At 38.8% G+C, this 17,423-nt stretch overlaps 1 protein-coding gene across 3 annotated transcripts in view; it reads left to right on the top strand.

Moving 5' to 3' along the window:
• The window catches only part of ambra1a (autophagy/beclin-1 regulator 1a), a 70,387-nt gene that overhangs the window by 7,156 nt on the left and 45,808 nt on the right, over positions 1-17,423 (top strand). For all 3 annotated transcript variants that reach the window (XM_052560742.1, XM_052560744.1, XM_052560743.1), the window contains exons 8-11: positions 2,188-2,274; positions 4,196-4,378; positions 6,994-7,068; positions 8,065-8,165. In XM_052560742.1, coding sequence (XP_052416702.1) covers positions 2,188-2,274; positions 4,196-4,378; positions 6,994-7,068; positions 8,065-8,165 — 446 coding nt within the window. The remainder of the gene's footprint in view (positions 1-2,187; positions 2,275-4,195; positions 4,379-6,993; positions 7,069-8,064; positions 8,166-17,423) is intronic.

The following is a 17,423-nucleotide window of genomic DNA, read 5'->3' as shown; positions in this document are numbered from 1 at the left end:
ACAGTGCTTGAATTTAAATTACCGTAATATCTGGAAAAACTGCATCTTCTATTGAAAAGTGATTAAAAGTGCTCTCAGTGAATAGTATATGTATACACAACCATTCAAATGTTGGGTCAATATGATTTTTTTTAATTTAAAGATTTATTTATTTTTTTGCTCTTATACGTTTATTTGATAAAAAACATACAATGTAAATTAAAATACAATTTTTTTTTAAACAAAATCAGGATTCTTATAGAAATAGAAATCTTAGTGATGTAGGCTACATGTCTTGACTATCACTGATCACTTTATAAATGCACCGTTGCTGAATAATAGTATTAATTTAAAAAAGTCAGTTCAGTGCAGTTTTTTCATCATGACAACTGTATGAAAAGTAAGTTGATAGTCTACCATAAGACTGTGCTTAAGAAACGTAGATTTATTTTGTTTGTGCATTGCCAGGAAACGGTCTGTTGTTGAAGGCCCTGTGAAACTAGTCCTGTATTTTATTTGGTAATGTCCCTGTGAGCTCTGGGTCAGACTGCTGATGCTTCACTGTGTCCACTTGAGTCATTTAAATTAAATTAAGCATTGACTCACAGCCTAGTATTCAACTGCTTCTCTGGACTGTCACATTTGGCTGACTTTAACTTAGTAGTCATGCAAACGCTAGGTCACTTGCCTCATAAAGAGAACTCAGATTTTTTTGGGTGCTGCAATTATGTTAACCAACCCTCTTTTATAAGCTGAAGTTCATCACATTGGCACTTTTGTAAGAAATCTGCCCTAAAATATGGGACAATTTTTGCAGATACTCCACTCAAGGGTTCTTGCAATGCCAGCTAAAGTCCATTGGGGGGCAGTAGCTCATTACAGTGTGCATATGTGGCGGTAACTTTGCACACAGATCTCCATCACTGGCCTGTAGGTTTTTATTCTAGTGCACTCTAACACACAGTCCTCCTCTTTTCATGTCACCAAACAGGCTGTCCCATGTGCATGGCTGTGCTGTGATTTGGATGTGTTTTGAGGCCAGTGCTGTGCAACAAAAAAACAGTATCACACTTTACTTATGCAGAAGTGCAACAATAATTAATACTCTGTTATTTGACGTTCTCCCATGAGTCACGCTCCAGTTCAGTGTTACTGACTCGCAGCTTTGAGCAAGGAGCAACATTTCAGAATGTAGTCTTCCCACTACCTGCTATGGTTCACACCTGAAACGAGAGCAACTTGTTTACTGTAAAATAAATAGAAATTGTTTAATTAATATAAATTGCCTCAGTAGCATATATATATACAAAATAACATAGCTGACATTTAAAAGGTACTGTAGAAACGTGAAATGATCTTACTACTGTAGTACCAAGTGATGTTACACGTTCTGCTTCTAAATTGGATTGCAGACAAAACGAGTTGAAAATACCGTACGGCCAACATTAACAAAGCAGGACGTTTCGTAAATATTTTGAGGGGTTTTAAAGAGCATTGTTTGCATCATCTCTGTTAAAATGCAGATCTTGATCTTTAAGAGTCAAAAGGAGCAAACAAAGCAAATGTGTGAAAAGGAGTCCGAATCGATCCGTTCTGTTTTTGCTGTGAGTCAAAGGGCAGAAGATGGCATTCTAATGAAGAGCTGAGCACACCCACACCAGCAGCATTCATGTACACACACACCACACACACACACACACACCACATTGACTCGTGCTGAATAAAAATGCCCTGCTCGCTTCACAACTGTCTGTCCAGCTTTGTGCCCTGCCAGTTCGAGGCAGCATGTTTTCGTCTGCGGGACTCGCTTTCGTCTTTTAATGGCCTTCAGCAAACTCTTTATTGTATGAGGAATTGTACAAACTCAAACTTAACAAATGCCCCAATTTAACGGGTTATTAACCAATTCCTAGCCAGGCCTGGCAGAGCGCACATCATTACTTACACATTACATTCATTTAGCCTTCGTATAACAGTCGGTAATGAGAATACTAATGTCCTTGTGCAATTTAATGAGATTTTTAATGATTGTGATGGCCCATAGTGGGGAGTGTTGCTGTAGAAACAGTATAGTGGAAATCAGAGAAAAATGGGTCTTCCTCTTTTTTTTTTTTCTGTGATGTCCTGTCCAGAGATTTTTTATATGAGCAGAAAGTGAAAGTCTTCACCATTTAAAAACATACAATGCTATGTAATTGTGTTTTGTAGGAGGCTGCTGGAGTCGTCCATGACGTCTCTTTCCAGATACGATGTCTCTGGATCACGAGACCACCCTATCTATCCCGATCCGGCCAGGTGATTCTTTGTGTGTGTTTCTGTGTGTTTGAATGTTGTGTGAACTGCATTTCATGGTCATGCTACTTGGCCGGTGAGGTCTAGGTAATGAGGAAGAGTGTGTGTCATGCTGCCGGACAGCGGAGTGACATTTCAGACCTGCCAGAGCACCAATGTCCCCCTAATTCAAACGGGCACACACATAGCCTGTCAGCCTCTTCTGACTCTGTGAGCGAGGCTCGTAATAAAGCGAGTTCATGGCTAGTGAATAATTGTTGAGCTCTGGGGAACCAGCTGTGGTCTGGGATCAAGCCGGATTGTTAGCACGGTCTCCCGCTAGCAGGTTCGCACAAACACACAGGCTGACACACACCTCTTAACCTGTGAATTACCACAACAGACTCATTTCCTCCTGAGCAGAAAGTACCTGGTGTTAGAAGCCATCTGAGCAGAGGGATAGACTGACTCCAACACTTTCAGAGCCACAAGTAATTGGCAATATGACACAGTTGTTTCCCAGATCTCGCTCATTCTCTCTTTGTATATTGGGCTAAAACACGTTCTCAAACACACTCTGATAAACTGTGTGTGTGTGTTGTGTGTTTAGGCTCTTACGTACAGACTGTCACTGATTTGGCTGATAATTTCAGTTCCTTTGAGCTCTAAAAAGTTCTGCCAAGTTTGTGTCCCTGCAGTTGTGTGTGTGTTTTGTGAGGAAAATATTCTGTTTCGTTGGCTTCATAATTACAGTAATTCTCTTTGTGACTGGTGAGGATGTGTGACCATTGTCACAGCCTGGGGTTTATTTGGAGTTAGCTCTGTTTGTCTTTGTATTAAGCTCATCTGTTCCAAGCTGGTGGCAGATGTCCTTGCTCCACTAATCCAAGACAGAATGAAACTCCAGATGCTCTTCCTGTCTAAAAACTGCACAGAGGATTTTAGTTTTGAGGGCTTCATTCAGCAATCCTTCTGTCAAAATGCTACCTGATGTCTCTGCAGCAGAATTAGATGAGAATAAATGCGGCTTTTATTGAGTGGGTACGAAAGTTAGTATTAAGTACATATCATAAAAGATGTTTAAAAACAGAAGATGATCTGGGGAGATTCCTGTCAGGGTGAAAAAGGTCAGACGGTTACTCTACTAACATGAAAATGTTACTAATTCAGTAAACAGAATAAACATAGCCACTATTATAAGACTGTGTTTGAAGAACTATTTTGACCAACTAACAGTTAGCCAAGAGGTAGTCAGGCTTACTTTTCTGATAAAAATTGAGCCAATCTACTTTTTTTTTTTTTTTTTTGACTTTAAAAACAACTGGCTAGTTGAAAAAACTGCTTAGACTAGTCTTAAAACGTTAGATGATTTTTCTTCAAGACTGGTCATAACTATTTAAAGTCAGTTACATAAAAGTAGACTGGTCTAATTTGAATCCAAAAACTGAGACTGATTACCCCTTGACTTAGTGATAATTGGTCGAACTAGTTCTTAAGACACACTTAACATAGTGGCAATGTTTATGCGAATGGTACCAGTCTTGAAGAAAACCAATTAGATGACTAACTTTTTAGCACTAGTCTAAGCAGTTAATGCGACCGGCCCCAGAAGGTAAACGCAACACGTTTATTTGTGAATCAGACCACTTATACCTTTGTCATTTGGGTTGGTTTGTCTATATTTTATGGATTAACTTAAACATCTCTTATTGGCCATTGAAAGTGTTTGTGATTGGTTACAGTTCATGAGTTTAAGATGCTTAAGTGTCATTATCAGGATTGGCAGTAAACCAATATCGGCACTCATATAGTGAATGAATGCATCTGTTTGCATGTATTTATTTAATTAATACATCATTATAGAAACAGGAGGATGACTTGTTTGGTCTAGAAAATGACTAACATCATTGTGTGTTCTATCTGTGTCGTGTGTGTGTGTGTGTAGGTTGTCCCCTGCAGCATTTTACGCACAACGTATGATCCAGTATCTGTCTCGGCGTGACAGCGTTCGCCAGCGCTCTCTGCGCCCCCCCAGCAGACCCCGACCCCTGTCCTCCAATCCCAGCAGCCTCTCCCCTGGCCCTGGCCCCAGTGTGGAGAGCAACGAAGTTGACTTTGAGGAGTTCGAGTAAGTAAACAATAACAGACACACAAAGCCTGTGCCAAGCGATTGTTTCTACATTCTTACCTGCTCTCATTCGCTTGTAAAAATCTCTCTGGATATATTTCCCTGTTTTGTTGCTAGGCAGGCCAACAAACATACGAGGCAGGCTCTGAATCCCAGAATGTTATCATTTCTGTTTTCAACCGACTTACTGAGCTTGCCAGCAATTTGAACAGAGTTGCCCGTGGCATCTCTTCTCATAACGCTTGGCATTAGATTTAGCCTTGGCTTGAAATGCACTATAACTGATTCCGATGGGATGTAGTAATGTACGGCTTTCTGCTTGCTGCTTTTTTCCTCATCTGCTGGACCACTGTGAAGTTATACATTTTTCCTCTCATCTTTTGTGTTTTGAGTTGAATTCAAACTATTGTACTGTGCTTTTTAAAATGCGTATTATATTAAAGTAGTTTTTCTAAGAATAGCGCCAAAAGTGATGACAAGGGAAAACTGTCCACTATGTTTAAGTTGATGAGGAACAAACATTGGTCAAGCTGGGGAAGCCCACCTGCTGGGGCTTTCACATATTCAAACAAATTACACTACCATCCAAAAGTTTGTGGTCAGTGAGATTTATATATATATATATATATATATATATTAGGGGTGTAACGGTTCACAAAATTCACGGTTCGGTTCGATACGATACACTGATGTCACGGTTCGGTTCGGTTCGGTTCGATACGTTTTAGATACAGCAAAATGTAAAAACATCTCAACTTTTCAGAATGCCGCAAGCGCACCGCGGGTCATGTGACAAGAACCAACCAATCAGCTTCATCCTTTCCCGTAACAACGTTGAGAGCTCAGCAAAGATGAAGGAACAGCTGATCGTAGTTGTATATGGATTGCAATTTTGAAATAAATTTAGTAGCAGAGCTACTGCAAGCGATTTTTAGAGCTGCAAATCCATTTATCCTTCGCTGAAATTTCCGCGTCTCATGGAGAGAGCACGTCATTGTTGCTTAGCAAAGACAGACGCCTCATGAGCGCTTCTGCCCGAGCGCTTTGGAAAGGAGGAGAACGACATACCGTTGTTTTTTTATCCACCACTCTCTTGCCATCACCATTATAGCTTAAAGGGAATCCAAAGTGCACCCAAACACCAGACCTGTTGGTTATTGGAGGATCTTCTCATTTCTAGTCTGTTAAACGCATTGGCTATTTTGCAACGAGCCTTCAGCGCGTACTGAGTGAGCGAGCGCCTGCTGAGTAGCCTAACATAAACATATAAGATGGTGTTTTTTTCTTCTTCGGGAGTGTCAGGGGCGTTGCCTGTTACGTTGTTTGGGTTATTGGGCTACCTTGTTGAACGCATATCATTATATTTCTATCTCTCTCTTTTTTTTTTTTTTTCAAATATAATTAATTACTCCAACGAACCGTTCGGTATACATAATGCGTACCGCGTACCGAACCGAAAGCGTCGTACCGAACGGTTCAATACGAATACGCGTATCGTTACACCCCTAATATATATATATATATATATATATATATATATATATATATAGAGATATATATAAAAATATTGTCTCGTTCTAGTGAACCAAGTATCTGGATTTTGTCTCATCTCATGATCTAGGTGTACTGTCACACCACTAGTGTCTACGAGCATGATATAGCTCATAACTTTCCAAATGTATGATGAAGCTTTTACTCTCCAGGTCATATATTCTGCCATAGTTTCCTTTCAGGTTGCCACAGCCATTGCATGCTTTGTGCTGCACTCTTTATTTGTACCATTTTGTTTTATTTGTTTATGTATTAGAATTTGAAAGCTCTCTGATTTTAGTCCTTGAAAACCAAACAATTAGTGCTTAAAGTCCTTTTGAAAGTCCTGGAATTTGATTTAGCAGTTTCTATACAAACCCTACCTTGTTATCTCATTAACAGACGTTTTAAAAACCTGAACAGTACTCTTATTTTGGGAATTGTTATGAAGTCTAGAATCATATTTTTAACATGCAAACGCTCTTTTAATTTGTTTGCAAATGTGTTTTTGCAAGCGGTCAACTAGACATTGCTCCTTTTTATGGAACCATTAATGCTCCAAAAAAATGTCTCTCTTTCCCTCTCTCCAACCCCTCCACTAGTTGAATTTCATTGTTTCTGTCCTCTCCAGACCACGCAGCTCTTCTCCCCCCCTCTCTCTCTTTTTTATTTTTTTTTTGGGCACGGATTAGAGGCCCTCCTCTGAGCTGATGAATAATTCCACCCGCTGGCTGGAGAGTTCAGCGTTCACTGCCGTCTGGGACCACATATCCATATTCATCAGAATACTTATGAAACCCATCAGTCTTTCAGTTAGCCTTCATATTAATATTTATGTTTTTTACGTTTTAGAAAGATTTTCTTTTCTTTATCAGTCATTCCCACTCTTACCTTGTGAGCGAACTAATGTTCTCATTCAACTAAAATGTGATTAGCAAAAATGCTTACACACTTTAGTTGTTTAATTTATTAAGAATTCACACTTCAACTTTATTTTCCAAAATTACAAAAGGCAAATGATTTTAAGCATGTTATGTTTGATCTTGTTGCTGACCATTTGTGTGTGTGTGTGTGTGTGTGTACAGGGACAGTGGAAGCAGACATAGGGCTCCTCGTAATGCACGCATGTCTGCCCCCTCCCTTGGTCGCTTTGTGCCCAGGTAAGAACACTTTTAGTCTGCTTATGCCAATACACCAGAAATACATGCTAACTCTGTTCCAAAACCTAATGAACTGCCTCACTGCCTACTGCCTGCTGCCTACATGGGCAGCGTCCAGCTGAGAGTGTGTTGTGTGTCATACAAATAGTGTTCTGCAGGCACAAGAAGTACACACGAGACCTGATTTACAATTGATTTCAATAGATGGAAGAGAAATGGCACATTGCACTAATACTAATAATAATGTAAAAATTATTTTATTATAAATGTATTATACTTTTAATAAAAGTTAAATTGGAGTCAGTGTGTTAAATGCGTTTTATGCTTAACACGACTGCATTTATTTGATTTAAAAATACAGTACAACAGTAATATTAATAAAGACAGTAATACTAGGAAACATTATTACAATTTAAAGTTGCTGTTTTCTAATTTAATATATTTAAAAATGTATTATTTTTACTTTGATGGCAAAGCAGCCCTAGTCAACTCTATCGATGTAGAAAACAGTTGTGATACTTAATATAGTTTTTCAGGATTCTTTAATGAATAGAAAGTTTAAAGAGAAAGTTCACACTAGTTTCACATTGTTACACAGAAATCTTCTGTAATCATCTTTACACTCACTTTTGATCAACTTCATGCATCTTTGCTGCATAAATGTCTGCTTAATTTATTTTAAAGACTTTTGAACTGTAATGAATATAAAAAAAAAAAAAAAATCGATTCTTTTTCATTCTTTTCACAATTGAAATTTGTATTGAAATTGGTTTTGTAATAATTTATATTTCAAATCAGCATTTTTTTGCATTTGATCTGTCATACTGGATATGTTGTTTTCCTGAATTTGTCACAGTGCACTATGGAATTTCCTTCACTGTGAAATATGCATGCCATGCTGATATGTGTTAGTCAAACTCAAAACTCTCAAATCTTGGGTTCACACGTCCTGTCAGTCTCTCTCACACTGCCTCTGTTTCCGCCCGTCTCTCCCAGGCGGTTCCTGCTGCCGGAGTTTTTACCGTATGCTGGAATCTTCCATGAGCGAGGGCAGCCGGGCCTGGCAACACACTCATCCGTCAATAGGGTCCTCGCAGGTATGTTCGCCCTCTAAAGCTACAGAGTTTTCTAATATTAGATGGGCTGGGTACTCACTGAAGGCTTTGTCAGGGATGAAACTTCCCAAAAATGTTTGTGTAATGTCATGAGTCGTGTCAATGACAAGTGCTCATTCGCCCACTCGTCCTGCTATTTTGGCTAGGAGGGCTCTCAGTGGGGCTCTTTAACAGCAGTTATATTAACGGTGACTTTTCTGCATTAAAGAGCTAGTTCAACTGAAGAAAAAATTCTGTCGTCATCTGTTCACACTCTTGTAGCCCCAATTGTGTATAATTAGCACAAAGCTATTGTAGGGATTCAGAAGCCATGGAAAACTGAAGTTGTTTTGACTCCTTTTTTATATTAAACTACTCCAGATGAACACATTTTCAGTGAACTACACCTTCAATATTAACCATATGCAGCTGAAGCTAAAGTATTAGCTATGGAAATATATTTTTTAGCTAACTTGTTATTATCCATGTTTTCGACCTTGATTGACCCAAACAGCTATGGTTTTGTATTTCCTATTTAAGTTCCATACACCAAACCTACACTTCAAAGCAACTAAATTTACTTTCTAAACAGCAGATAATCTCGAAATAAACATCATTATACACCTGTATGCCCGCATCGCAGGGTTTTTATAAAAACCAGCTGCCAGCTGCACCGGATATGCCACTGAGCATCTACATATAGTCAACAACTTCCAGAAGTGCGGAAGAACCAAACAGATGTTGTGAATGAATAGTAGATTACTAGACGTGTAATATGGAAGCAGAAAAAATATCAGGTATTTTGGAAACAACATTTTTTTTTTCAGCTATGTTTTGAGTGCTTGCTGTGAGGGTGGACGTCCCTTTTTTTTGACAGATCCCACTCCCTACATATTCTGCACCAATTCAGCACAATACAAATGTCCACAGAGCTGTTTCTCACTTTTGCACACCAGTATTCTTTCTCTCTCCCACACAGAGAGGCATCTTCAGCCCACACTAATTGCAGTGTGTGATACGAGGTTCAGAAATGCCCCCTTCAAACCCTCTCCAGCTCACACAGGAAAGAGCATCATGGCTTCACTTTACAGATCAGCAGTCGTTCAGTCTCTCCTCTCCTCTCCTCTCCTCTCCTCTCCTCTCCTCTCCTCTCCTCTCCTCTCCTCTCCTTCCCTTCTTTCTGTGAAGGATAGGGTACTTTAAATCTTTTTTTTTTTTCCAAACAGGGAAAATCAGTAGAGTCTAGTATTGTTTAGACCCTCCTTATCTCCAGAAGAAAGAAATATAATTTTTCAACTATGGCAGATTTTTCATTTTCGGGTGAAATATGTTGAGCTGTGATGCAAACAAAGTCCATGTACACTCACCTCCACAGGTATTGGAACAGTGAGGCCAATTCCTTAATTTTTGCTGTTGACCGAAAATATTTGAGTTTGACATCAAAAGATGAATATGAGACAAGAGATCAACATTTCAGCTTTTATTTCCTGGTATTTTCATCTGGATCTGATGATGGCCGCCATCTTGGCAACGCCTCCGGGCAGCTATTTCAGACTAACAAGAGAAGGCACATCTAAATGAATGGTCAGAGAGTCAGAACTGCACTTTCACTGGTCACCAGGACATAAAAACTGCATGTATAGAAACAGCAGTAAAATGTGATAAAAATTGCTGAAAAAGTTTGATGACTTTGCCCCAAAATAAGGTTTAAAACGGCTTTTCCCCCACAGGTTATACTTTTACTATGCATTCGCAAGGGTTCACGACACCAACTTCATTTAGGTCTCTGTAAACAAATGCTCGATGTCGCGATATAGAATGCTTTAACTCCCTTGGTAGTCCGGTGCCTTCACGTTGTTATCACCCTCTTCTATGTGAATTCCATCTGATCTTGCACACACCACAACTCGCTGTCGCCAAATTGTCTCCGCTGTCGCAAAACCTCAACTGTGAGCATGCGTCAGTGGAACCAGACGATAGGCTTAAATGTTTCCCGGCTTGACTGTTAAAAGCAGATGATTGGCTTTCCAGCGGGAGGGGCGGGACATGTGCATAAAAGCGCCATCTTTGCCGTTAGTTGTATTGAGGATTGAGGAAGTGGCATGCCTCTTATAAATTGTCTCTGACACAACTTAGAAGACCGCACCTTTTGTTTGAACCCACCCATTGCTCATGTTACATGTGACTGACAGGTGTGGGGTTTTTTTTTTTTTTTGCACTGGTGTTTCCTATTATATCAGCTAAAACCTCCATACGACAGGATTCACAATCTACTGGATCGCTTCCTCTGGGACAGGCTCATTAATCCTAACTGATGATGTAACACATGACAGCAGCAGAAAAATGAACTCAGAAGTCTACAGAAACATTTTGTCTGTCAATTTACAAAATGATGCAACCAAACTGATTGGGAGATCCTTCATCATGCAGCAAGTTAATGATCCATAACATAGTGCCAGTGCAACAAAGGAGTTATAGGCTTAAACCCTATAGAGTATGCATCTTACCTGCCGAAGAAGAGACTGAAGGGAGTAACCCCCCAAAACTGAAAGAGGCTGCAGTGAAAGCTTGGAAAATCATCCCAAAAGAAGAATGCAAAAGTTTGGTGATGTCAGTGGGTCACAGCCTGGATGCCGTTATTGCAAGCAAAGGCTTTGCAGCTAAATATAAAGTCTTATTCACTTTAATCTAGTTTAAGTCAATCTGTTCCAATAAATTTTGTAACATGAGCAATGGGTGAGTTCAAACAAAAGGTGCTATCTTCTAAGTTGTGTTCATCAGATCCAGATAATAAAAGCTTAAATGTTGATCTCTTATCTCATATTCATCTTTTGATGTCAAATCTAAATATTTTCAGTCTACAGCAAAAATTAAGGAATTGGCCTCATCGTTCTAATACTTTTGGAGGACAGTGTACATGGCAGTGTTGAAACCGTTATTACGGTCAATTTTTCAGAGGCAAAATGAATTATGTGCATAAATTAATTGTGAATTATTGTTAAATCAGTACTTTACCTAGTTTTTTGTAATTGTCAAGTGCACTGGGGGTGAACTAATCATATTGAATATTTCAGTTTTTAAATCATGAATTACTTTACTCAGCATCCATTAATCAATGCTGGGATTAAAGTTCAGTAATAGGGCTTGTTTTGTGGACTCTTACTATATTGTGTTGCAGAGGGAAGTTGCATAGCTATGAGGTATGATTGGCCCTTGTTCTAAGATGAGACGAGAGGACTGTTATTGTAAACCCCAGGGCAAATATCCAAACTCAGGCTATTACCAGCACTCATTTCCCCTCTTCAAGACTTCTCCTTCTCCTTCTCTAACCGCTTTCAGACAACCTGATACAAGCCCCACAGCACAGAGCACAAATACCCACAACTTTCCACATATCCAGGATTTCTCTCTTACTCGCTGTGATTCTTTCTCTACCCTAAATTCAGGGATCTTCAATTACTTTCTTTTGAAATCCAAATAAACATTTTAGTGGAGGGCCTACATTTTTCAAAGTAGTTATTAGATTATGGCATTTTCATTTTAAGTCTAAAATGATATCATGAGAAACCAAACTAAACACCCCTAGTATGCCCTGTGACTGAGAAGATAGACCAACTTCATTTGTCTTCAGTTGTCATACTGTGTGTGTGTATGCTACACACACACATGCTACACGATAATTAATTTAAATAATATAATTAATGATCAAGCTTAAGAATGACTCATAGCTGTATAGAACCAAACATTATATGTATGCAGGTTCAGTGGGTCTTCCTTTTGCGGCACACACTCTGATCAAATGAGCTGCAACAGTGTAATACTTGGTGTCAACAGTCAAGTTATTTGCATAAATACAACTGATAGAGTGAGATTTGATCAAATATGTGTGCTTATGCTGATCTGGGTCATGTTTGGCAAGTAGCTGAACTATGACCGTTGGAAGCTAAAAGCATGCTGTGCCCTGGCTTGGCAATTGTTGACCACTTGAGTGCTTTTGATTTCACAACCGCATTCTATACAGAGAGCACTCTCATGTATCAGGCAGTTTCGTGATCTTTAAATTAATCTAAGGTCTGTATAAATTGATTAATGGTATTTGGCCTTTGGGCCACTTGGCTGACAAGCCGTGTTTTTGATTCCCCTCTTCTTTCCCTTCTGCCTTCCAGAATGCATTTTGTGTAATGATGATATTTGTTTTCAGTGAGAATTTGATTGTTTTGGTGGTTTGTCACTCAACTTCAAACTGTCCAACTATATTTAAACTATAGTTCATAGAAACCAAATAAAACAGTGAAAATGTTTTTTGCAGTACCTTAGGGTTCATAAATATATATCATTTTATTTAATTTAAAAAATGAAGCAGATATTGATGAATTATTCAAAATAATATTTATAACATTTACGAAATGGATACGATCGGTTGCTTTAAGTAAATATAATTGTTTGTTAGAAATTTCATACCATTGAGGAATGTGTGTGTGCGTGTGTGTGTGTGTGTGTGTGTGTTTATTAAATATTGTTTAACTACAGATAGGAAGTGCGATAAAGCCAGAGCTGGAGGGCCTTAGGATGGAGTGTGTAATGAATGAAGGGTTAGTGATGGAGAACAGTGACCCTCTCTAATTCAGCCCGTCTCTGATCCATTCAGTCCTGCTCCACCCAGCGCTGCAGGCCTGACGGATCCCTCAAGCTGTTATTGTCAGAGAGAAACCCAGTTTATATGGACTTTTCAGAGCATGAAAAACTGCAGCACACACCCGATTATCTTTAATGGAATGGTCCTTTCACCAGACTTTCTCTCTCTATTTGTGCTCTGTCGGGTCAGTGCTGAAGAGTCTGGTGAGTATATTTAAGGGATATGACTGAATTCTGCTGCACAGGCAGATTGGTCATTTATATTTTGGTGTGTGAAGTCAATTTCAACCATTTTGGAAAGTTCTGATATAATTAGTTTTGGCATGAAGAAACACACTTTTCTTGGTAGTTGTCCTAAATTCCGTTATTGTACGGGACACTTATGATGACCTCGTTTAGCACACGCACCACATGCCATCCAAAGACTCCCTCGGGAAATCACTCCTTAAAACACTCAGTAGAGCCGCTCTTAAAACACAGCTGAGTCTATGGAGAGTTCAGGTGAGGTCTCCCCCTCTCTCTTCCTCACTGTTTCTCTTGTTTCTTGTCTTTGTCTTTCTGGGCAGCTCCAGGTAGTGACCTGTTTTGAGAGGTGCAACATCAGTGATGCCCTCCAGTTGCTCTTTATTCTTCTGCATTGGCAGAACTCAGAGGACTCAGAGGTCATGAGTCACATGTCCTAACCATTTCCTGCTCTATGTACAAGGGGTTTCTGATTCTGAGGGGTACCATAGATTTGTGAGGAATGGTAATCTCACTTTCTGCTTACTGAATACTTATGCAGTGCAGTGTATACTGTATGCAGACTTCTGGTATTTTAAACAATTTTTTATTTTTATTTTTTTGGGGGGGGGGAAATGTTAACATCTCTCCCTCTGCTTTGTTTCTCTACTAAAAGTTAGTAATGTATTAACTTTTTCTGATGTCAGAGATGAGGGAAGTTGTGGCCTAAAGGTTAGAGAGTCAGACTTGCAACCTGAAGGTCACGGGTTTGAGTCTCAGTACCAGCAGGGATTGTAGGTGGGGAGAGTGAATGAGCACCGCTGTCTTCCACCTTCGAACCGAGGTGACCTTGAGCAAGCCACTGAACCCCCAATTGTTCCAGTTGGTGTTGGAGCAAACATCTGACATCCCACTGCTCCGGGAGTGTTTTCACGGTTTGTGTGTGCTCTCGTGTTCTTACATTCTTGTTCTCTTCTTTAACGTAATTCACAGTTTACTAATGGTTTTGTATAATTATTAAGTGCTCATGTTGTCATTTAAGACTACTGTATTTTTCGGACTGTAAGTCGCACCTGAGTATAAGTCGCATCAGTCCAAAAATACGTCATGATGAGGAAAAAAAACATATATAAGTCGCACTGGACAATAAGTCGCATTTATTTAGAACCAAGAACTAAGAGAAAACATTAGCGTCTACAGCTGCGAGAGGGCGCTCTATGCTGCTCAGTGTAGGCCACAGGAGCACTGAGCAGCTCTCTCGCGACTGGAGACGGTAATGTTTTCTCTTGGTTCATGTCTCTTAGTTCATTTCTCTTGGTTCATGTCTCTTAGTTCATTTCTCTTGGTTCATGTCAAATTAATTTTGATAAATCGCACGGACCAGCCAAACTATGAAAAAAAGTGCGACTTATAGTCTGGAAAATATGGTATATTAAGAAATTCAACTCTGTTGATTAAGTAGAGTTGACTGAGAGGGTGAGAGCAGAAGAATTCAAGCGTCCAAAAATTAGGGCCACTCTAATATACATTCGTAAACTTGAAACGGTAGTGTATACTTTTTGGCATTTATTACTCGGCTTGTTTTTTGTTTTGTTTTTACTACTGTGCTTTTCTTAAAATAGTTTAATTTATTTTATCTGGCATATCACATCATCAAATAGAGACTCCTTAAACCAATTTGATGGATCTGTTTAGATAAAAAAAAAAAAAAAATACTGTTGTCTGTAAAAGCTTTGATGAGGGGCATATCTGAGGATTTGCCAGATTGAAGTGTCAACATGTTTGATTAACTGATCTACTTTTCGAATGATATTTGAATTTCATCTCTTTTGATATTGTTGTCTTTTGAGAGCGACAGCCTCTGGGTTAAACGAAGGAGGATGTAGCTTGTCGGATCTGTTGTTTATGCAATCCAAATCTATCCAGATGACACAGCATTATGACATACTGGGCTAAGTGGGCTGCTAACTGTTTCCAGAAAACATTGCTTTGCTCAGTCATGCCAGCTGGAATGATGGTTACTAGTTAACGGTTGTAACAGCTTTCCTGCTCTGTGTGAAAAGGTGCAGGCCTGACCTCCTTGGTGCTAACTGCCTGTGTCTTGAGTGCTGAGAATGTAATTGGTGTTGAGCAGAAGTTTAATCAGCCAGCAGGACGGGAAGTACTGATCCTGCCAAGACTCTGAGACCTGTTAAGCTAATCATCCAAACTTTCGAATGTTCTCCAATGGCATTGGCCTAGTGTAACAGAACCATTGGATTGTCTGATACTGTTGTTTTGAGGCTATTCAATACTGAGTGAATCCTGATATTAAGAGAGTATGACATGAATTTTTGAGCATTTATTTTTTACGACTAGTTGAGCTTGTGTGTGTGTGTGGTTTGTCTACTGTTCATCGACCTGTGGCTGACTTTTCTTCCTGAACTATACCTGACAGAGCAGCCACCTAGAAAATACACTCACTCACTTTCACTCTTAGCAGCTGTCTATATATTAGGCTTATAAAAGCCTTCTGAGATTACATTTGGCCATCTGATTGCAAGTTGTTATAAGATCATATACAATATAGTGCTAACTTATCCCACCTCGATCGGTCCTGATGTTCGGCGCGGATTATCTGGTAATGTGAGGCATTCACCGATCGAATCTTGCACCTCCCGATTTGCTCGCACACAAATTGGAGCAGCCCCGATTATTATCAAATATGTTTGATATTTAGGATTTAAATCGGGATGATGATGGCTATATGATTACGTCAGTACTTTCATAGCCAATAAGCAAAACCGCAAAACAGCTGATGTACGGGCTTCGTTGGATAGTGGTGATAGAAGAAACTGTTTCTTGACTTTTTTTTTTGTAACACAACTGTCTGTAATGTGTTGAAATCGCATCACAAGTGTAAGGAGAAAAAGAAATCGCGGGATTGAAATCGCCTCAGCTTTGAATGCACCGGATGAGTGCACAAAACTAAGCACGCAAAATATATATATATATATATATATATATATATATATATATATATATATATATATATATATATATATATATATATAAATAAATAAATATGTGACGATCTGCTGCGTGAGATCATGTGAGGCGCTCCCTCTGGCATGAGAGTCTTAATAATTTCTTTTGCAGTGTGTGATGTGCCACGATGTTCAAATCTTGTAGTTTGTGCATGTTTAATATAATCTGCAAAGATTCTCCTCATGTGTGTGCTGCAACCAGATTTCAAAATCGGTAATGATTTTAAAACTCCTGTAGTGTGAGCCTGGCTTTAGTCTGTTTAATTCTTTCTCTCAAAATGGTAAATTGAAGATGTTTTTGAATAAGAGAATAATTTAATCAAATTAAAGTCAGTAGATTTTTTACAGTGAATGAATATGGATAAAGCATCAATAATATTTAATTGATGTAAAATGTGTAAAAATCAAATTGGCTTAGTTTTTGAGAACACAAAGCCGTGAATACTTACTGTTAATATATAGTAGTAGTAATAGTATGGTGTTAAAAATAGGAAAGGGATATGTCACCAAAAAAACAAAAAAGCAATTGCAGTTCTGTCAAAATATTTTCTTTTTTGTTCCACAAGAGAAAAAATCATACAGGTTTCAAATGACACATTGTTCATGCTTTGGATGAACTCTTAAACTGAGTGTTTTTAAATACCTCTTTTTTAAATCTGTGAATATGTAAATGACTGGAAAATGTAAATGAATGTATCCCCCAGTTTCTACGGTCTCTGTCCACCTTGTAAAGTTCTCCTCCAGCACTCAGCACCCCCATAGGTTCCATTTTTCAAGGCAATTTGTTGTTCGTCTATGAGGAAAACGATGGCTGTGAAAAAGCCTTAGCTCATAACTGCACTGTGACAGATGATAAATACTTAATCCCTCACCCTCGCCTTAGTGCTTTTTTGTTGTTGTTGTTGTGGATAAAATTGTCATTTAAGTGTAGCTAATTCATGTAAACTCAGTCTGTTCCTCATCTGTTCCACTCCACTCCTCCAGATTGTCTCTGAAATGAAGCCATGTAACAGTAAAATTATTTATTATGTCGTTTGTTTTTTAAATATGACTTTGTTTCACAAGGATGTGTTATTCATCCTAATAATGTTTCTGGCCTGACGATTTGCCCTGTTGTTGACCTACGCTTTGAAGAGTAAAAAAAAAAACTATTCATGATTCAGATGATTCAGTTTCAGTCAACACCCTCGTCTCAGTTCTGTCCATCATTCTGTTCTCCCTTATTTCCTCTTTAAGAGCTCTGTCTCTATGGCCAAAGCATACAGTACTGTTCAGAAGTTCGGGGCCAGTAAGGAGTTATTACTTTTTACTTGCAAGCATGCAATAAATTGTTCAAAAGTGACAGTAAAGGCATAGTATTACAAAATATATATATATA

Source organism: Carassius gibelio, chromosome B7 (genome assembly GCF_023724105.1).
Source record: "Carassius gibelio isolate Cgi1373 ecotype wild population from Czech Republic chromosome B7, carGib1.2-hapl.c, whole genome shotgun sequence".
Classification (NCBI taxonomy): domain Eukaryota; kingdom Metazoa; phylum Chordata; class Actinopteri; order Cypriniformes; family Cyprinidae; genus Carassius; species Carassius gibelio.
The sequence above is the reverse complement of the archived record's forward strand: the minus strand, read 5'-3'. Positions and strand labels throughout refer to the sequence as shown.